The 21,786-nt window shown below is 47.2% G+C and overlaps 2 protein-coding genes across 4 annotated transcripts in view; one reads left to right on the forward strand and one right to left on the reverse strand.

The window, feature by feature from the left end:
• The window catches only part of CDHR1 (cadherin related family member 1), a 50,699-nt gene extending 35,471 nt beyond the window's left edge, over positions 1–15,228 (forward strand). For 2 of the 3 annotated variants that reach the window (XM_037400866.1, XM_037400867.1), the window contains 3 exons: positions 1,670–1,898; positions 2,842–3,096; positions 10,841–15,228. In XM_037400866.1, coding sequence (XP_037256763.1) covers positions 1,670–1,898; positions 2,842–3,096; positions 10,841–11,389 — 1,033 coding nt within the window. In that variant the 3' untranslated portion in view covers positions 11,390–15,228. Of the gene's footprint in view, positions 1–1,669; positions 1,899–2,841; positions 3,097–9,920 lie in introns of all 3 variants that reach the window. The other variant, XM_037400868.1, reaches the window with a different exon arrangement.
• LRIT2 (leucine rich repeat, Ig-like and transmembrane domains 2) lies at positions 15,221–20,330 on the reverse strand. The gene is made up of 3 exons (XM_037400869.1): positions 20,135–20,330; positions 18,962–19,743; positions 15,221–17,476 (listed from the first exon to the last, which is right to left on the reverse strand). Exons 1-3 carry the CDS (start codon positions 20,242–20,244, stop codon positions 16,665–16,667), a joined length of 1,704 nt encoding a protein of 567 aa, XP_037256766.1. The 5' UTR covers positions 20,245–20,330; the 3' UTR covers positions 15,221–16,664.
• Between the last annotated feature and the right edge of the window lie 1,456 nt (positions 20,331–21,786).

A 21,786-nucleotide genomic window follows, 5' to 3' on the forward strand; every position in this document is an offset into this window, starting at 1 on the left:
AATCCACGATGTTAAGGGTGAACCTCTTCTGTAGCCAGAAGGATACACATATGGGAGCATTTCCACGATGGATTATTTTGAGCTCTTCACTAAGTCCTTAAGCTAGCTGCTAACTGCATAGAGGCAAGCAGGCAAAGGTCATGTCGTGCAGGCAGACCTCTTAGGTTTAGAATGTAGCAGCTGGTGCAAAGAAACTTGTGAAGGTTGGTGATGAAGGATTTAGAAAAAAAAACAGGAGTGCAACTTTATTCTGATTGGAATTAGGGGGATGCTCAGACTCAGTGTTTTATGCTGTTGAATAAGGAAATTAAAATGTCAAGACTTTCTTTTCCTTCCTAAGTATGAGATATTTTTTTTCTTGTGCCAGAATGGCATGGCTCTGGAAGGCTGGATTGGTTTCCTAGCCCTGGGACCTCTAGACCTGCTGAACACACAGTTTGATGCAGATTTAAGTTTCAATTAGAAGCATGATTTTTTTGTGTGTCAGTTTGCTTTGGCAGAAGGATGAGTTATCCTGGAGTAAGAGGAATAGTGTTTCCTATTGAAGATAAAACCATTATGCTGGCAATCCTATATCTAAGCTGCTAGTGTGAGCGGGGTACGCTGCTGTAATGTCTTCATATTTCAGTGCTTCTAGTCTCCCACTAAAATGGGGGTGATGAGAGTCCTCTCTGCATGGTTAGGCTGGGTTGGGTGCTAAGGAGGCACTTGGCACAGGCACTGTCCCCTACCGAGATTTGGCACAGCTCCTTCCACCTCCAGGTCTTGGCTTTCATCAAGCCTTGTATTTGTATTTAATAGGGTAATGAAAACAGTTGAAGAGCCTGGATTATTAAGTGCCCGTTTTATAACGTCTCTCAATTGTGCTCACAGAGGAAACACAGAAAATATTTTGTTATCCTGTACATTAATAAAAGCGTATATAAAACTTTTCATCTGTTAAACACCCTACTGCTTGGAGCCGACGCTGGCAGTCCATTTTAAAAAGCCACCGTGTTGGGATCTTCTCTATAAATCCAAGCTTTTGGCTGACACTTTTGACAGTGTCTCAGTAATTACAAATGTGTAGAATCAAACTTGCTATCAATAAATCTGAACACCCACTCCATCCCAGTGCCAGTCTATGGAAAAATGATTATTTTTGGAGGGGGTAATTTGCCCTGCACTTTGGGGGATTTAAGAGCAGCCATTTTTCTTACCCATTCTGAGAAGTAAAGAGCTTAAATATGATATGTGGCATGCTTTCCTTAGCTATTGAGGTGATATCGTTCAATCTTAATTTATGCAGGACATGATCTAATATATTGTACTTACAAACTGGAAAAAAAATAAATAGGCAGTTCCTTAATGTTTTAACGCAAAGAAATCACTCTGTGAGAAGGCCATCACACTGAGCATTTACTGAGGACAAAGACTTTAACAGAAAATGCAGCTTAAATGGCTAATGCATAATTGAAAAACACCAGACACTGATAGTTTCAAAACTAAAGGATCTAGACAAAAATAGGTAGAGTGAATGATTTGGAATCATCAGCCAGACAGGAGTTAGGTGAAGAGTACCAATCTTTGGGCGCAGCAATTCCGTGTTTAGAGCCCACCTTTGCCCTAGGCTGTAAACACACATTAAGTGACCCAAAAACCCAGAAGTTTTTCCATGCTTCTTTTCCAGGTTCCTAATCCACCCATCAACTGGTATAATTTACACCCAGCCCTGGGCTGTATTAGATGCTGAAGTGAACTCAAAGTATAATTTCTATGTGAAGGCAGAGGACACGGATGGGAAATACAGCCTGGCTGAAGTGTTTATCACTGTGCTAGATGTCAATGACCACTCTCCAGAGTTCAATGAAAACATCCAGGAAAAGACAATGATTATCGGGTCACCAGTGAAGATCGAGGTGAGAGATGACACAGTGTGTCGCAAAGCAGAGTGCTTTGAAAAAAGCCCCGACTCTGCTGTTTATTGCTCAGGGATCGTGATGAATGTCTGAAAGTTGGCTTTTCCTGGGGCTTTATTTTTTGCACATCCATTTGTATGTAACAAATGGATTAAAGCGTGGAATGATAGTGTTTACAGAGTGCTGAGAAGGAGAAATAAATTCCATAGGCAAAAGATAAAATTCTCTTACAATATTTGAACCATCAGCTGCTGGAGGATCCTGGATTATACGGTGATCATAAGAAGCCCAAATAAGATGAATGAATGAAAGTACAGGGGTTTGGATACTTAACCTTCCTGCCTTGCCTTTGTGCTCAACCACACAGATTCTTTCCCTTCACTGTGCAGAATTGTATTTGTTGATCCAGTGTGGAACGGGAGGTAAAAAAAACCCGCAACAACAATTCACCAGCAAAGGCGCAGAAGATCTTATACTACACATATCTGAATGCATATAGCAAAGCCTGATTACACACCACCCCATGTTAGCAGAATAAATATGACGGCACAAAAATTACGGCAGCTCTAGTTTACAGTGCAGAGCTAATCCCATTGTTCTCTATCACTTCAGATTTGTCCCCCACGCTGTGTGAGAAACTCCCCAGCACTGAGTCATTTGCATTCTATAGACGGGTTACAGTTCAGTTTTTCCTCTGATTTTATTTAATCTCAAATAGAAATCGCTTATACAAAAAGAACTCTACTCCTGCTGTTTTTCACTACAAAAAGTAGCATAGCTGATACCAGAAAAGGGAAAATTGTTTCCAAGATGAAACAAAAACAGCGCAGTCATTTCACAGCATGGATATTATCAGAAGTAAATGCTCAGGAACTTTCAGAGTTTTGTCTTCAGGCAGACATACAAACAATAAGATCTTTGTTCTTTACGTTTCCCCTACCAGGCTATAGATCAAGATGCAGAAGAACCCAACAACATTGTGGATTATTCCATCATGCAAGCAGATCCAGCCAACGTGTTTGACATAGACCAAAGCACTGGGGAAATCAAGCTGAAATCCTATATCCGTTCCCTGGACATCATCCACAACATCACAAAGAATAAAGACTGCATCTGGTCGGTGGTGGTGCAGGCCAAAGACCGAGGCTCCCCGTCCTTCAGTACCACGGCAGTTCTGAAGATTGATATCACAGAGGAGGTAAGCAAATGTTTTAGAAACATCTTTGTGTGAGACGATCCTCGAGAGGCACTGAAGAGTGGACACTGCTTGCTCCACTTCTGAGGCTACTTTAAAAATGCTTCAAGAGTTGAAACCAACAGCCAAACAGTTGCCAGCTATTGCTTCTCCTTCCTTGCTAGCTCTGTTTTGTAGAGTGTTTCTAGAGCCTTGTGGTGAAGCTGGATTCTACAGCCACAAACGTAAAAGGCATTTTGGTCAGAGAAATTGCAAAGGTGCAAAGGTAGGAGCGTGGTGTGGTTGGGAGGTGAGTTGCTGGCACCTGATCGTTAGAGATAGGTGCAAACTAAGGACTGTAGGCTCCTGAGAGTAAAGGTAAATCCTGACTGCTAAATTTCTGCTTTTTTGTTTTCATTCAGAAGAATAAAACAAAAAGTGAATGAAAAGTAGCTGGCGCCGGAGTGAAATACATTGACTTGCAAAACTGCTCTGATATAAGTGACATAGGAAAAGGGAAAAAAACTTTATAGAAACGCTTTAAAGTATATAGAATTTTGAATGCGAGTTTAATAGTTGCAGTATTATTAGCAGATATAACAAGAAGGCTCTGAAAGATAGCACACATAGGTTGATAGTTTCCCGTTAGTGCGACTTTTACATCAGCCAAAGAACAAGCAGCGATTTATGGTGAGCAGCACACGCTTGCATGATTCTTATTTATTGTAACTGCCTTGCCATGCCTTTAAGTAGGTACCAGCAGGGAGGAAATGTGCTTTAAAGTAGATGAGAAACACATCATTACCCTGACAGTCTCTGGACCACATACATACTGGGCAAAGATGCAAATCTCTTCCTACAGACAGCAGCTGCCCTTCTCTTTGTTTGGTCAAAAGGCGCCAACTGCTCCTTTATCGGTCGCAGTCTTACTCAGTTTTCTCCATCTCCTCTTACTTCACTGATACTCCTTATCAGATGCAATTACGTGATACTTCTTGCGTACAGTTCAGAGCCTGCTGGAAGTTAAAGATGTCTGCAGAGGACACTTGTGTGGCCAGGCAAACTCTGCCACCAGCAGCACAGGAGGAGCTCCCGGTCCCTGTTGTCAGTGCCTGCCCTGCCAGGACTGCCAGAGGACCGGGCTGTGCCCTGGCGTGGGGCAGCCTGGTGTGGGGCTGCCCATAGGGCTCGTTGGAAGCCGCCATGCAGCAGTGCTGGGGCTCAGCACGGGCAGGGCATGTCGCCTCCAGGCTCCGGGGGGCTGCACATGCTGCGTCCCTGCTTTAGCTCTAGAGGTTTAGCCATTCTTACTGATGTAAAGGAAATAAGCTGCCTATCACTTTGATTTCTCATAAACCCATAAGTTTTGGGGGTTTTTTACAACAAATAAGAATTGCTACCTGTAGCCAACAGTGGGAGCACCCGCCCTCCCTGCCTTGCTTCCAGGCTTCCCGTGGGGCAAGCATCTCAGGAGTGGGTGGCAGCAGGTGGCCTCAGGCACTGTTGGCCCCCTGCATCTAGCCTCCAGCTTTCCCTTTCCTTTCCCTGTCCTCCCAGACGAGCTGGTAATCTTTCTGGTAGCGTGCAGGGCTAAGGTACCAGGCTAAGGGGAGGGAGGAGGGAGGGAGGGAGGGTGCCCCATGCTGCTGCTGCTGGGGGAGAAGTTGTGTCCCTGAACCAACCGATGAAGGACATCTGGAAGGAAAGCAAGAGCAGCTGATGCTCTGGGACAAGCAGTTTCCTGGATTTCCTTCTAGAGCTTGAAGAAATGTCAGCACCTGATGGAAGAAAGTGTCTTGTACAAAGTCCCCTCTCTTCTTCCTTTTCTCCCCCTCCAGGGGTATAGATTGGGCACAAAGTGAGGGAGTGCTTCTCCTGGTAAAGTCTAAAGGGGAAGCAAAGAGGGCTGTGAAGACATGGACTGCTCTGAGACAGTTTTTCACTTCTTCCCACGCTTTCCTTGATGCCAAGTCCCAAACCAGAGCCTGAGATAGCAACGGCATCTTCTTTCTTTGCTTTAGTAGGTCTCTTCAGCAGGACCTGCATTACTAATCCAATGCACATCCTCCATAAATTTTTGTATATTTCTTCATTACTTCTTTCATTGCTTGCAATGATTTGAGTTGAGCTGTTTGTCTTCAAGAACATCATATCACCTTGCAAAAACCACTCTCACATTTCGGCTTGCACATGAGAGGCAGTGCCAGTGTACAAGACCCTCAGTCACTCCGTGTCCCAGAGACAGTGCAGATGCTGCTAGCACCTTGTGAGGAGAACAGCCCCTTGGTGTAGGGACATCGCATTCTCTCTCTCAATTTCTTGCTTACTCAGGCTGTTATGAATGTACATTTCATCCCTTTGTGCTTCAGTTGTACAAAGCCTTTTTTAGTTAGCTGTTTGGTGGGTATTTATGTGTTACTGATTTTGGATAAGGAGGATATTTTTCAATGCATCCTCTAGAGGTTTCCCGCAGTGTTAATCACACAAAGTAATTAAACAGGCATATTTTCTGATTAACATTTACCATTGCAATTAGCGCAAGGCTGTGCCCTTTGAGATAGATGGCTTGTAGCTAAGTTCAGCAATATTGCACATCAAAAGGACCTTTTGCTCTTAGAATAATACAGTGATAAAAAAATTCCAGAGGCCTTTTAATTTAACTGAGTCTGGGTTTATGGAAATCGGTATTGAGTGGCATCTGTTAATCTCCCATCCTTTCTCAACAGAATAAGAAACGTGCTGGAAAAGCCTCTCTTTTTTTTTCCACCCTTATGTCTCACTCAAAAATCTATCTTGCTGCCCAAGATTTTCCTGGAAGGCTGATTTCCATTCCTGATCCTGAAAGCTGGCCTGGTGAGGAGATCCCTCTGCCTCTTCATGACTCCACTGAGGTTCTGAAAATATATGGGGGTGTTTATTTACATCTCTTCATGGGATGAGGCTTAAGTCCATATTTAGACAGCACAATGTGTGGTTCTTAATAGCTCTGGCTACACATTTAGACTTCTAAATGTAGCTGGTAAGTCTCCAGTTTAGATTCTGCTAACTGAAGAGTTCAACAAACTCCTTCTGTGAATTAACGTGGGTATCTCCTGTCTCATACGAACCCTGAAACCATGGGAACTGTGCTTGCTGGTGGCACTAAACATCCTTTGCCACATTCACAGAGCAGTTAGCCTCTTCTTCCCCAGTTACACACACCTTGGAAAAGAATTGTTCAGAGAAGGTTGGTTTGATTTGAGAAGTCTTGCCCCATGCTGGCATCTGTAAATGCAGCCTTCATATACAGGTGATAGCACTGCGCACTGGGATAAGCACTGGAGGGGGCAGCTTGTGTTCTGCCTTGGATCAGGAGTTATTTCTGAAGCAAATCTCCTGATCATCTCTACATACTGTGGGATGGCTCGTGTCTCAGACAGCTCCAACTGCACTAAGTGGACTTCTTTGAGACTAAAATGTGTTTGGGGAGAACACCTAGCTTGCTTCAGTGCTAGCAGGCAGTGCATCCCTGCAGCCACACCAGAGCAATCTGATATTCAGAAATGCTGAATATGTCGAAGTGGCCTCCTCAGAACCAGCTGGCTTGTTGTACAGACCCACTTGCTCAAGTTGATGCAACCCGAGTTGTCTATAATCTGCGATAACTTGGGCTCTAAACAGCTTCGGCTACTTACTTAGACTTCTAAATATAGTCGGCGAGCCTTAGCTGGTCTCGTGGTTGAACAGCTCAACCACACACTCCTGTCGGGTCCAGCTTCTAGATACATCACCCACTTGCTCTGCTCACTGCAACCAATGCATTTTATGAAAGGCTCTTGAGAAGCTGCCGGGAGGTGTGGGTGTCTGCACGCTGCAAACCGTTGTGTCAGGAGAGAGAAAACCAAAGGAAATAGGTCACCATTTCAGTAGCAAAGAGAGGCACAGGCATCCTCCCTGCAAAAATCAGGTTTTCGAGAAGGAGGCATGGCAAGAACAAGCCCCACGTGCTGCAGAGCAGTGTTTTCCGCAGCCTGCCCTTCAGGTACACAGCCTGAAAGCATCTATGTACGCTTTAACCGCGCGGTGCTGGGTCTTATGAAACTGGCTTCAAAGGCATGTGTCAGTGTTAGAGCCCCTCAAAAGCTGGCGAGTCCCAGTGACCGCTGGACGCTTCAGCAGCCCATGGGACTTGGGCTGAGGAGCTTCTCTGCAGGGGACATACCAGTCACAAGGGTCCTGCAAGGGACCACACGTGCCTAGTAAATAAAAAATAGGTGATGACATCTTTTAATCCAAAGAGTTGCTTTAATCCTTTTAATTATATTCTTGTCTCAGGATTGGACTTCTTTCTGGAAGCTGAAGCGCACAGTTTAGCTACTTCCAAACTTCTGCCACGGTTCTGTAACCCTCTAATTGCCCCCGGCCTTTCTCTGAGCCAGTGCTCATTATAACTGTGAAATCACAGCAAAAAACAGCAAAGCATTATCTTCTGTGGGCAGTGGCATTTTAACTCCTTTGATGGCTATTAAGAAAGAGAGTGTTTTTTCCAGGGTTTGGCCTACAGAGGTATGGCAGTTGCTTCCCAAACCAGCTTTCGTTTCATTGTGTATCTGCTTTTGTTTTACGTGTACAAGAGAAACCAGTGCTCTTCAAAATGCAGCATGCCTCTTAGGGAAGAACAGCTAAATAAGTCACACAGTGGCACTATTCGCTGACCCAGTTCTGAGGCAGCGTTGACCTGGTTCTGAGGCAGTGTTGGCAATCGATACAAGGACCTGAAGGTGTTTTGAACATGCAGGGTAGTGTTCAGGGCCAAACTGCTCAAACCTAGGTGTCTAAGCGCTCCCAGACTTCTCTGTCAGAGGGTGCTCAGACCTCTCTCAGACCTGTTGTATGTGTTAACTAACTGGGCCACAGTGATGATACAGACACAATTGCAAAGCTTTTTGGTGACAAATGCACTTACCACAAGCTTCTCTGCAGGCTGGCTAAGATAATGACATTCCAGGCTTGGTTTGCAAGTTATTCTTCTTATTTATCAGGTGACTGTCACAGCCGTGACAAACAGAAATTCTCCCACTGTATGCTTACAAAATGCCTTATGATTTTATGCAGAGGTTACAGAAGAATTGTTATCCAAGGCTGATTCTAGGCAGCGTTTAGTGTAGTACCAGCCCAGTAACTAGAATGTAGGCTGAACCAGCTAACTATTAATGGGTTTAGTTTTGGTATTAATCTCCTGTTTGTAACTGGAAGCTCTGAAGAGGTGCCAGACTTGGTGAGACAAGGAAGAGTTGAGCGAAGCCAAATTCTGAAACTCCCCATACGATTTCCATCGCTTCTCACCCCTGCAACTGTTGTACACTGGCAACATAGATACGTTGTATTTCCGTCTAATCCCATTTATTCAAGATTTTCAAATAGCTAGTCAAATAATTATTACTGAGATACAGCATCTTCTTAAATATATGTCATCTTTCTCCTAGTGTTGATTCTATACTATTTGGCCATCAGTGTCTTGCTACAAAATAGATCTTGACAACACTCATAATAAGTGGACTCATTTTGGGCCATGTACTACTTAGCATGGTTTATCTGACACTTCATTCATCAGGCTTTCACATGAAGTCACGTAAGCCAGGCTAGAATTTCTGTCATCTGATGGGACTTAAGTACAGAAAATCCATGTAATGCAGAACAGCAAAGCTGATGTGAATCCAAGCTCTGCCAAATCACGGGCTGCTCTGCTTTTGGATTCTAGCTCAGGTCCATTGCTAATTAAATAATGGAAAAACTCTTTGCACAGCAAAATGCTGAAAATTGGTCACTACCTGTAAGGTAACATGGTCCATGAGTTCTGATAGCAGTTCTTCGTCCATTTCTCTTTAGCAGTAGGAAACATTCAAGGTAGGGGAAGAGTGGGCTTGGACAATGTGTTGGAGGTAAGCTGTGAAAATAGAGAAGTGAAGTGAAAAGGCAATGGGGTGTTTATTAATGAATTTACATTCACTATGTTTAGGGATATAATTTAAAAACAAATACTGTTCCTGTGTAATACATGACAAGAGGTGCTCTGAAGCACCCTTTGGGGATACTCAGTGATCTCCCTCCACAGACTGTGGAGGGTAAAGAGGTGGGCGTCCTAGTTTAGAGTCATACGGGGAAATCCATCTGATCTCACCTTAAATGTCTAAAAGTCAGAGGTGCAAGTCCAAGCTAGGCACGAGGCTCTCCTTATGCTCACTGTCTTTAATACCTGTTTTAGCATGTGGTGGCTGCTACTGTGGAGGTGTCCTTTGCTCCTCATTGACTAAAAGCTGGGAGCTTAGACCACTAACTAAATGCAGATAACCTGTTACTAGACATGCAAAGTTGGGGTGATGATTCCCTCCTGGAGTGGAGGCCAGAGGAGTGGGGCACGGTGCGCAGCCCTGTGCCTCCACAGCCACAAATAGCTTTATGACTGGCTCTTGGTAAACAAACCTGCTCGTGAATGTGCCATTTCTGAAAGATCTCCTGGCCTTCCGCAACACCACTGTCTGTCCAGACATTGTTGCAGGAGCTTGTATTCATTATGAACGTCTCTTGGAAATAATACGGGTGATCCATGTGCTGCGCTGCTCCCTTTTATTCCCTGATCAACCAGTTTGCTTCCTAACTTCTTTTAGTGTTTCTGGATTCAGTTCAATGCCATTGCAACTGTCTCCTCTTCTGTGCCTAGTTCAACACTTAGCTCCCTTTATTTTATATGCTCTCTATCCTGTACACGTCTCACCCTAGTTCCCTAGTTGTATTTATAAGAGATACAGGCCTCTTTCATATATAACCATGTGAGGGTTGACAGTTTCTCTTATTTTTGATATTTCCAGATCAAGTCCAGGGTAAAATCCTATATTTTAGGCCTCAAGAAGCGTCCATGGACAATATTTGGAATTTGCATGAGTGGCGTCCTTTCCACCATTTCTGTAACAATGGTGATCTCCACCATCATGTACTGGAAAAGTGTGAAAAGATCCAAGCTCCACCCGCAGGGCAAAATCCGCAAAATTATACGGGGACCTCCGAGACGCTCAGTGTGCTAAGCTGCAGAGTGAACAGGCCATTCATTTGTCCTTAATATGCCATATGTAGCTTATGCTATTTATTTCTTTCATTTCTAAAAACAAAGCTCTTTAGTTCTACTCATCTCCCCTACCTCAAAGAGTTTTGTTATGTCTGTAAAAGAGTACTTGAAAACAGAATGCAGCACATACCTGCTAACTACTCATTTGTACACCCGAATTTTATGAAGTGAAGTTTTCTCATAATCTTTTCAGTGCCATGCTCAGTAATAACCCCATAAACTGCATCACCTGCAACTGTTTTTGCAAGATTGTTTTCTACTCAAAGACTTCTGTTTGGGTTCAACACTATTATTCCTAGGAAATTAACTCTGAAACGTAGTACAACAATACAGCTGCAGATCCTGGAGCCAATTATTTTCTTGCTCGGTTCTTGCAAGTTAAACAAACACTACGGTGAGGTGGAGGAATCCATCCTAATTTGGCAGCAATACTCCCGTAAGCTTCCGTGCTCGCCATCCATCCATCTCACTACACTGTAATGCTTGCCCAGCCTCCTGCTCCACCTAAATTCTCCAAACCTGGACTGGCTCTTTGCCTCTCGTTTTTTTTCAGAGACAATTTCCATTAGTCAGCCCTGCGTGTTACATATTTTGGACAAATGAAATTTCTGGGTCGCTGTCTGTCCCATAGAGTAAGTCACGTGTTTTCTTTGTACTCTTTTACAGACTCTTCACAAAGGGCCTATGGCCGCCTTTTTGATGCAAACTAAAGATAACCCCATGAAAGCCTTAGGAGTGCTAGCTGGTGTCATGGGCATAATGGTGCTGATAACTATCATGATCTCTACTGCCATGTTCTGGCGCAACAAGCGGTCCAACAAAATCATGCCGGTAAGAAGGATCATAAAAAAGAGACAGACCCCACAGCCCCGGGCAGTCAGGATGGAGTGGCTGAAGTTCAAGATACCCAGCAATGCTGCGGATAAGTTTGTCGTTGAAGACGATGCCAAGAGCCTACAGAACGAGAACAGCAACAACAACATCCAGGCTGCCCCCGTGCCACCGCCCACCCCCTTGCCCCCGCCGCCCCCCGCCCTGGCTCCCAAGGGTGATGCCCCAGGGTGGCGGGTGCCGACTGTGTCTGGCTCCCTCACTCCCAAGTTCATAAACAAACAGAAGAAGAGAGGTCATGGCAGTGCCCACAATGCCCTCGTGTCAGAGCTCAAAATGAGGTTTGAGAAGAGGAACGCAGCTATTGGTGAGCCCCACATCTAGGTGCTCCTGGCAGCCCCCAGAGACTGCGGATTGAGGCTGTGCATGGATATGTTTATGTGCTGTGGTCTCCCCCGTGTCTGTCAGCACCCCATGATCCGACAGCAACTTCTCGCTGTGATAGCCACCCCTCACCTTCAGCAAGTATTACATGCTACAGAGTCACCCCACCCACAGCAAACGCTGCGGTCTGTGTCCAGTTGTGAGTGTGGTTCCTTCAGCTCGTGTCCCAGCACTGGTCCCTCCCTGCAGCTGTTGGATCGGGGTGCTGAGTACCCTCACGCCAGCCACAGTCTCTCCACATGAACGGGGATTTAGGTTGCCCCCCAGTTTGGAGGTCCCTACCCCAGAGTCCGGGTTTTCAAACAAGGCGCTCTGCAGCCAAGGCACTGAAGGATGCCACTTCTGACCTGGTCTGGCAGGTGGGTTTGAGGTGTCCAAAAACCTGACACTTCAAACCCCAGCCCCACTTTAGAAGACTGTGGCACCAGCACTACATCAAGGGCCGGGTGTCCTACAGCAGCGATGCTGCAAGAGAGTAGTGTGTAGCTGGTACCCGCTGTCCTCAGGGTGCGACGCATTTTGCAACAGCTGGCGGAGCGATGTGCTCATGGCCTGAGTACCTCCATTCCCAAAAGGTAAGCGAGCAGGCTTGGAGAAGTTCTTCGTTTATCCTGCAGCTTATGCTGGGTTTTGCCAGAGTACGTTGACATGATGCTGTGCTTTGCTGCTGTCCTGGACTTGCCTGCTAATTGGGGGACGGGGGGTCCACCACAGCCTTGTGTAGACCAGCTGGGCAAGATTTGGGCGCAGAAGTTCAATAGCCGCACTCACCCAGTACTGTCTCCTTCCGACACCACGTCCCCTAAGGAGGGAGAAGCTGGCAAGAGAAAGACATGATTAAAGCAGCAGCGAAGACAAGGTAAAACTGAGAGAAAAATGATAAGTGAAAAGTATAGACAAGTGCTGGGAAGTTGCATAGGTTGGTCAGGGAAGTGTCTGGAAAGATCATTTGGTTTTGTAGATGAGCAGGAGGTGTCGGGAAATGTATTTCATCAGCTTACCTGGCTTGCTCCAGGGACTGGTGAGTGAAAAAGGAGGTTTCCATAGAATATTCTGTTTTTTCCTGTCAGTATTTTTGAGTGAATTATGCAGCAGCTAATGGGGTGTGTGTGTGTGTGTGTGTGTGCAGAGCAGCTGATGCTTTGTTTTCCTGTTACGTGATGGTAAAAAGGCACCAAAGGCAGAGCACTTTTCCCCTGGATCTATCCCATAGTTTCTCTCTCGTGTTTGTTTCTGAGGAGATGTTTTTCAGCTGGCCTGGCTGTTTCCCTTCCCTTGGGGAGAAGGCAGTATGCACCAGGCTGGCTGGGGAGCAGCATCCTGCACCCTCTGCCCGAGCCCTGGCCCCCCAGGGCAGCTGTGCTGTCATGGATCAGCACCGTGGACATCAAGATGGGGAACAAACCTGACAGGACAGGACACAAGAGGTTCATGAGACTGTTCTCCAGCTGTCGTTTCAGCTGGACCAGCAGACCTAACCCCCAGGGCCTCCTCTCACCCTGTTAGCTGGTCTAATTCCCTTTTTTTGCATCAGGTCTTCATCAGCTTAGGGGATAGCTGGTTGAATAAGAAGTTACCTACCTACCGGGAAAATTCTGTATTTTTTAACTTTGGTTCAATCCACCTAGAAGCCAGAGGGTGACCATCGCTCATGCCACCCATGGGCTGAGCCAGGAGCTGTGGCCAAGAGGTGCAGCAGGGTCCGAGCTGGGGGCTGTGGCAGCAGCGCTGCTCCCATAGTCTCTCCTGCTGCATCTCATATTTCCTCCGCCGTTTTCTTGCTCATCCCTCTTCCCAGGGCTGCGTGGTGTCAGGCCCAGGCTCTCACGGTGTATTCAGTCACCTCATCCTTGTCCTCCGGCTGTGAGCCGGTGGGACGGGTGGGATGCAGCCCACAGCCAGCTCCCGCTGCCCTGTGTGAGCACATGCCTTCTGCTGCTTGTGTCTCTGCCAGGCTCTGCAGCGTTTCCTGAGGTACCAAACGTTTGTGATTTATTCCTTGTACTACTGTTTTCCCCGATGTTGTGTTGAAGCCGGTATTCAATGTTCATTCTCTAACGAGGAAAGCCTATAAAGACCATTGAATTAAGTGAGATTTAACAGGAATTATAGGCTTTTAGTCTTAGAGATTATATTTAAGAGGGAATAAAGATGTTTTATTACTATGTTGTGAGACCCTTTTCCAGTTACTCTGTATTTCAACTTCGAGGGACGGGTTTGTAAATAATAAAAAAAAAAAAAAAAAAAAAACCAACCTGCAAAAGGTGCGTCTGTGGATGGTGCACTTCTGTGAGCAACGATGCCTTGTCAGTGCTTGTGATGTGACCGCATGGGCACAGGCAGCCAGGCGGCTTTCTAGGGTGACCACATGGCCCCTTTTGTGGATCACGAATCGGGAGAGGGGCTGCATGGTTTCTGGGCAACACCAGCCTCGAGGGAGAGGAGGCAAGAAGCGGGATGGTGCAGGGGACAGGCAGGGTCACAGAGGAGCCCCTGGCCAAGCACCCGCTGTGCCCTGCAGCCTGCTGCGGCATGGCCCCAGGGGAGGAAGGCTCCTCGCAAGGCTGCAGGCTGTGTGCTTTATTATGAACTTTCTACATGTGGTGATGGGAAGTTTTGTCTTTCTCTGGCTGTCCCTCGCTGTGGTTCAGCAGCTCTTTACAGTCTCCACAGTTTGCCATTGTCCCTCCTTGTTGACTAGGGTGGGAGAAGACCAGTTGTTACAGCCCCTGATTTGTTTTTCACTCCCCCTCATACACTGGTCCTTAACCAGCATCAGCTCATGCCTGACCCCACATGCACTATCTCCCCAGGGGTTTCTCCAGGACAAGGCTGTCTCCCTGCTTGGCTGGCTGCTTCTGCTCCTTCCCTGCCGCTCCAGACCCCGTGACACATGCTACAACTGCCCGGCGTCCCCCATCCCTCCTGGGAGCTCCTGGGCATCCAGGTTGCTTTGCAATTGGTAACTAAATTCATAGAAATGAATAGCAGGTGACATCTGCATATTCTGAAAATCTGTCGTGTTTATTACTTTGACACTAAAAGACTGACAAGACTAGAAAGTGCCTTGAAGTACAACACCGAGGGTCAGCATTAGCAAGAGGTCTCTGTTCCAAAGCTGTGCAGCGAGTTACAGCAGGAGGAGGTGCTGGGGGAGAATCCTGGGGCCGGAGGACAGACAGTGTGGAAAGCAAAAACAAAAACACAACTAGAAAGCCAAACTGCCGTGGAGTGAAGCTCACGTTAGGCTTTATCTCTGCTTACCGCTGAGGTTTCTACTCTAATTTTTTTTTCTTTTTGAGGCGGTCTGTAATAACACATATGAAAAGGGCTGCAGGTCTACCAGCCACGTGCTTTGGTTGTACTGGAAAGCATGAGGCCAAAAAAGAAACAGGTAAGTCACATGTCCTCAGACCCCCAAGAAATGCAGCATGAGCTGCTCTGCAAGCAGGGGCCGATTGTCTTTACATGCACATTTGGGGTATTTCACCTCTAGAAAGGAGGCAAGCTTCGGTTTCAAAGCAGCAGGATGAGTAGATGGCCCATCTGCATCTGGGGGAGGTGCCTGGATCCCAAACCCCAGCTCCACCACCCTCTCTGTCCCCGGCCACTTTTCCTGCCAGCCTTATTCAGGCCAAGCATCCCCATCACCCCGTCCTCATTTTGGCTAGAATAGAGACAATTTTCTTTTTAATAGCTGGTGCAGTGCTGTGGTTTGGAATTGGCATAATAATGTTGATAACACACTGATGGTTTTGGTTGTTGCTAGGTAATGTTTTTACTAAGTCAAGGACTTTTCAGTTTCTCAGGTGCTGCCAGCACAAAGGCTGGAGGGGCACAAGGAGCTGGGAGGGGACACAGCCAGCACAGCTGACGCAAACTAGCCAGAGGGACATTCCGTACCACAGAACATCACGCTCAGTATATAAACTGGGGAGAGCTGGCTGGGGCTGCTGGTCGCCGCTGGGGGCCTGGCTGGGCATCCATCAGTGGGTGGTGAGCAACCATGTTGTGCATCACTTGGGGTTTTTTTCCTTTTGGGTTTCATTCCTCTCTCCTTTTCATTAGTATTCTTATTATCACTATTCTTATTATTTTATTTTATTTAAATTATTAAATTGTGCCTTTTTTCCTGATTCTCCTCCCCATCCTGCTGGTGGAAGTGGGGGGAGTGAGGGAGAGGTTGAGTAGGACTTAGTTGCAGGCTGGGGTTAAGCTACAATAACCCGGCAGCCACAGGGCCCTCCTGGGAAAAAAGGAGACAAGTGATGGGCAGGGTGGAAGGGGAAACAGCAGTTGAGTGCTGGCTTGCAAAAGGCAAAGTGTTCATTTTTCTGCAGCTCTTCTTTTTAGATAGTGAGAAACTGAAATGGTCCTCTTAAGATGTCTGGACACAAGTAAAAGGCCCCCCCACTCCCATCTAGTACAAAAAAAAAAGCCAACTCAAAACCTCAGAAACCTTGTGCTGCAGCTACATCATGCTGGTGTTTCAGCAAGCACTCACAGGTTTCCTATTTGTTGTACAACCAAGGCTGTGAACCTCTTAGGGCTGTGTAAACCTTAAGGAGTAAGAAAAAAAAATATCAAAAAACCCCACCAAAAAACCTCACCACCAACCAATAGCCCTTACCAAAACAAATTTTCGCCAAGTGAAACAAAATAGCTGCATCACATTGCCCCAGTCCTTCTCATCCTCATTTTTCTTGCCAGTTGTGAGCACAGCCTTGCCCAGGCCCCCGGTCTCTGCACGCAGGAGCTGGCAGCCGGCACAGGGCAGCGCTGCAAACACGCCTCCCCCTGCACCCCCCGGCTGGGAGAAATACAGAAACAGAGACCAGCCCCTACGAGTGGGCAAGGGGGACCTTTGGCCTGTTTCCGTGTGCGTTGCTGTTGGTTTTGGGGTGTTTTTCTTCATTAATGCTTGTTTCCCTGTGTATCTGTGTGCATTGCTCCATGACAGTGCTGCAGAGGCAGCCTGGGGCTGGGGGGGGGCACAGCCACTCGCCCCCCCGAGTACCCCCATTCCCAGGGCTCTCCAAGCCTGCTGCAGATCCGGGCCGTGTGCCCCACCATGCCCTGAGTCCTTACAGCACTGAGCCTTCTTTGGTGGTCCTTCAAGAAAAACCAGCACATGCTGTGGCTCGAGGTCGTCTGAGAAAGGTGCCGCTGCACTTGCAGGGCAGGCAGGGCTGGGCTAGTAGAGGGCAGGGCTGGGCTAGTAGAGGTCAGCGCTGTTCCGGTGGGGTGGCCGGGGCTTGCCAGGCTCCTCACGGGCCAAGGGCTGCCGGGCGCCACGGCCACCCTCGGGGCGACAGAGCCCATCCTCGCTGCCGGCAGGCAGGCTGTCCAACGTGCTCTCCTTGCTGCCCGCAGCCTGTGCCTGGCCCCCACGGCGGCGGCGGGGACAAGCGCAGGGGCAGCGGGCCAAGCAGCCGGGGCGAGCCTCGGCGGTACAGGCGTACATGCCAGCAGGCACGGCCAGCACCATGGCGCAGACGATGACCACGATGTGGATGAGCTTCTCGCGCTGCTCCAGCTGGCTGATGTCGCTGCCCGTGACAAAGACGACACACTGGCCCTTGCGGGGTGCCTGGTTGCGCACAGCCACACAGACCTCATACTTGGTGGCGGGCAGCAGGTCGGTCACTGAGTAGGTGTTGACGCCAGGGCCGATGTAGATGGTGTCCTTCTGGGCAGCATCATAGCGGCCCACCAGGAGGGTGTACCAGGTCTCCCCCGGCTCTGCTGCTGCTGCTGCCACTGCAAACCACTCCAGGGTGATGCCATAGACCGTCTGCTTGGCGATGCGCACTTCTACGTGGGTGCCCGGCTCGGCAGGGGCAATGGGGGCCCAGCCCACGGGAGTGGTGGATGCCCACAGGGCTCCCACCTGAAGGGTGATGGCCGCCGAGGAGTTGCCCAAGAAGTTGGCAGCCATGCAGGTATAGTTGCCACCATCTGCTGGCCGTGCCGCCGGGATCAGCAGCTCTGAGCGGATGGTGTCCTCGCTGACGGGCTCAGTGGACACTGTGGGAAGAGGGGAGCCATGTCAACAGGCAGGGACCCCTCCTGCCCATGCAGACAGGGAGCCACTTGGGGCAGCCCCAAGACCATTCCTGCGTGGAATGGGGGGGCAGGAGGCCAGGCAGGACGCACCCTGCCCCGGGAAGAGGAAGGGGGCATGGGAGTGTGCCAAATCCCAGCAGAGCTTGTCAGCAAAGTGTTATCTGGGCGAAGAGGCAATTAATGCGCTGAAATGCCCGAGATCAGGAGACAGGGAGGGCATTCGACCCCGTGCGAGCGGCTGGGGAGGCTGCTGCAGGCAGAGGCCAAGCTGCCCGTGTGCCAGCTGCCATCAGCCTGCTCAGGTCAGGGCGAGCCAAGGTGAGCTGCTGAGGTGCAGGAGGCACAGTTGCAGCTTTGGACACACGTTCCATCCTACATTAGGATTGAGTGCAGGAAATTGTCGGTCTCAAAAGGCTGAGGCTGAAAAGAGGCGTGTGGAGCCAGGGGCGTTGGGCTGGACATGAGGCAGCTTTGGAGAACAGTATGAAACCCCCTGCCGTCTGCCCAAACAGGGGCATGTGGCTGTGGCTGGGGAAAGCCTGTACATAATTAATTCAGCATGTGCTTATGGAAAGATGCACAAGTGCTGCTACGACACTACAATTAAAGCAAATAGCAGTGCAGGATTAAGGGCTAATGCTATCTTATTTAGCTAGCTGGCTTATTAGGAACACATAACCTGTGCGGTGCCCATATACATTATTAGCTTACCTGATGAAAATAGCAGCTTGTCCTACTGAAGGCTCTTGGTAAAAATAAATGTGAAGGAGGATGTGCAAGAATGGAGCTGGATAGGGAGGAAGAGGAAAAGGCCTCATATTAAGAGGCCCTCAATAAAGAATATAAATAAGCCAGGTTTGCGGAGGGTTACAACCTCTGGTTTTGTTGTAGAATATGAACAGAGGGAGACAGGCAACAGGGCTGCAGGGTTTTGTGGTTTGTGTGGGTATTTCTTGAGACAACATATGGAAAACCACAAACATGTTGTTTGTTCCCGCTCCTAGAAACACACATACATAATAATATAGAGTGTATGTGTATTTAGTATATAATATATAGTGTGAATGTATATGCGTGTCTAGCTAGCTATATATTTACTATATATGTATGACTGATGTTTTGTTACTAGTTCTTACTTCATGTGTCACGATGAAAGCACTACTACTAAAAATCCACACAAAATAATTGTGTAGAAATGAGGCTGTGCTCTTCTCATCTTTGACTGATATCCTGCATGAAGCAGGTCTTCTCATGCCAGTCAGACACACAGGATGATTAAGATTATTTGGATTATTGCTACCACAATAACTGTGATGCTCTAAAGCAGGAGTGAGAGCCAGCATGGTGACTGTGATGGCCTGAAGACCTATGTAAGTAGAATAGCAGTACATAAATTTTAAATTTAAAAAAAAAAAAAAAAAAGAGAGATGAAAAAGCTTTGCTTACCATTAAATGCCCTTAAAAGTTTGAGCGCATAGGTCCACCAGACCACAGGGGAAGGGCTGGCTTGCACAAAGCAGGTCAGGGTGATGTTCAGCCCCACTGGGACTGTCAGGTTGGTGTCAAGGGCTGAGGTCAGGGGCTTCATGCAGCTGTTGAGCTCCACTTCATGAAAAAACTTCCCTGCCCTGAATTTCGGGCTTGAGCAAGTTAAATAGGAATTCATCAAAATAATAGGTGGGCCGACTGACTTGATAAACTGGACAAATCCCCGCAGGCGACAGTCACAAATCCAGGGGTTGTCATGGAGGGCCAGGACAGCGTTGGAAATAGCTTCTATCTGCCCCTCTGCCCTCTGGCTTCTCTGGTAGACGGGCCAATTGTAGAAGACATCCCTGGATATGACGGTAAGCTGATTTGAGGACAGATCTAAATAGGTCAGGTTGGGCAGATAGCGGAGCGCATGTTCTGGAAGGACATCCAGCCGATTGTGCTTCAGATCCAGGATTTTCAGGGCCGGGGTGTCTTGAAATGCTGTCCATGGCACTGAACTTAATTTGTTCCCTTGCAGGCGCAGCTCCTTCAGAGTGGGCAGGTATTCCAGGCTCTTAATGTGCATCACGGTGATGTTGTTAAAATTGAGCCAGAGATATTCCAAGGCACTAACATTCTCAAAAGACCCACGAGGCAATTCTGTTAGGTGAGAATTTTCTATTCTAATTTTCCTGATGTCCTGAGGAATGTTTGCAGGGATCTGCCTCAACAGTGCAGACATGCAGAGCAAACTCCTAAGGTGGAAACCAGAAGATTCTCCGGGTCATACACCACATTCATAGCTGACAAACTAGTTCTCTATACAGGTCTACAAGCACTTGAATAATTATAAGGTATTGTGTACAGGGCATGCATAAGCCATGCATCTATCCTTCCCTGGGTTTCACACCCGTTTTCCCACAAAGAATACAACGAAGTCATAAAAATTGCTATGCAGGCAACTATGTATCTCAACAAAATAAGAGAACTCTCATTCTATGCTTTAGCTAATACTATCCAGGTATTAAAGGAAGCATATTATGCAGCCACCTGTTTGGTTTTGGTGTTCACATCATCGGCAAATATATGTTGGGAGTCTCCGAGCTGCTTTGCTGGTGCTACGAGTAGGGTAACTAGCATTCTTACCTTCCAAAGCTGTCTTGAGAACAAGAGCATCCTGTGACACAAGATGAAACAGATGGGTTTATCTTGTGGAAGGCCAGAAGAAGAAGAAAAATATGACAAATAGGGTCCATATTCTTCTTTAAGAAAGCACTGTGCAGGGTTTGTACCAAACATGCCAACAGCCTCCAAGAAGCAAATCCTATTAGTTGTAATCTTCCTTGACGCAGAAATAAATCCTGCTGGGGACCCAACCCTAAAGAAGACATGTACTATGTTCATAGCGTGTGTCAAAGTGCTAAACATCACCCCCAGGACTACTCTTGGCATTTATTCTTTAGCTGTGGGGATTCTCACAGGCATGTTTATTTGGTTGATAATATGAAGATGGAGGCAAAACCACTTCTGTTCCCAAGTCCTTAAAAGTAATTAACCAAGCCTATTTACTTTTTAAAAAAATTTCAAGGGATCTGTCTAAATCTCATATACTTTAATGGCATTTATCAATGCAGAAAGCCACAGTAAGGGCCAGGCTTCACAGCTGGAATTTGTCAGTGCGTAGTGCTGTGTTGTACAACCCATCAGGCTCCACACCCTGCCCACAGCTCTTTGCAGGGTGTCCCACTGCACACAGCAAGCATGAAACCTCATCCTCAAATTTGGTTGCTCTGTCACAGAAATAGAAGTACGGCACTATTTTTCCTCTGAAACAGCTTCCCCCCACCCCCATCTCCATTCTTACATGTTGGTAATGAAAAAAGAAACATAGCTGTAGCCAGTCCATGGGCTTCTCTGAAAAAATATACCTTGGACATCAATCTCTATTGTATAAATATAAAATTTCAGTGCTATTCTCTGGCCTCTCCATGAGACATGCCAATTGCCTTTCCATCAACTTGAAAAACTTAATCTAAACAATTCTATGAGCATTGATTTGGTGTAACCAAATTCATTTATCTTTGTTTTTTAATCCAAGATAGCAAGTTTTGGTTATAATTTCCAAGCAGCGCTGCGTTCTCCTGGGGCCATCTAGTGTGTATGGGCTTCATCACAGCCTGCAGAAGGCAGCTGCCACTGGAAAAAGGCTTAACCTCACCACAGCACATGTGAAGCTGGGTCACAAATCAAGATTAGCCTGAACCTACTTAACCTCTAACCTATGGGACCAGGATAGAAAAATATTTATAGTGTGACGGCTTAGATCTATACTTGGTTGTTGCGGTGTGTGCAACAGCATAGCCTCTGTAAGCCTACAGAAAACATAGGATTGATTCTGTAGCTTCTAATTTGACAGGTGCTTTGATTTCAAGGCAAATCAGCAAAATGAGCTGCTGGGGAAACCGGGGACTGTTGCAGTGCTTCATGACTGCCTCCCGTGTGCGAGCAGCAAGCAGTGAGTAGTGGGCCTGTCGGGCTGCTCTTGCTCGCTATGCCCAGCTTGTAGCACCAGCATATGGGGCTGGGTGTTTTTATATCATTTTTTAAAACTGAAATCTTCCTTATATGTCCATGGTGCAGTACCTGCTATTTCACGGCTGCCCTACATTTTTAACATGTCAGTAAGCCACGAGTGAAGGAGAAAGGCTGCTGGTCCAGCACAGCAGATGCAGCACTACAAATCCCCCACCTGACTGTGGTGGTGGCCACTGGGGACGTTTCTTGGTGAAGCTGTTGCA

This window comes from Falco rusticolus, chromosome 9 (assembly GCF_015220075.1).
Source record: "Falco rusticolus isolate bFalRus1 chromosome 9, bFalRus1.pri, whole genome shotgun sequence".
Lineage (NCBI taxonomy): Eukaryota > Metazoa > Chordata > Aves > Falconiformes > Falconidae > Falco > Falco rusticolus.

What these genes read in the sequence shown, in the direction of transcription:
- LRIT2 (XM_037400869.1), bottom strand. Translation starts at nt 20,244, where the DNA reads ATGGACCCTATTTGTCATATTTTTCTTCTTCTTCTGGCCTTCCACAAG. An exon ending in TCTCAAGACAGCTTTGGAAG is followed by an intron (nt 19,744 to 20,134) that starts GTAAGAATGCTA and finishes TTTCCACCTTAG; the next exon opens with GAGTTTGCTCTGCATGTCTG. An exon ending in ACTTTTAAGGGCATTTAATG is followed by an intron (nt 17,477 to 18,961) that starts GTAAGCAAAGCT and finishes CTCTTCCCACAG; the next exon opens with TGTCCACTGAGCCCGTCAGC.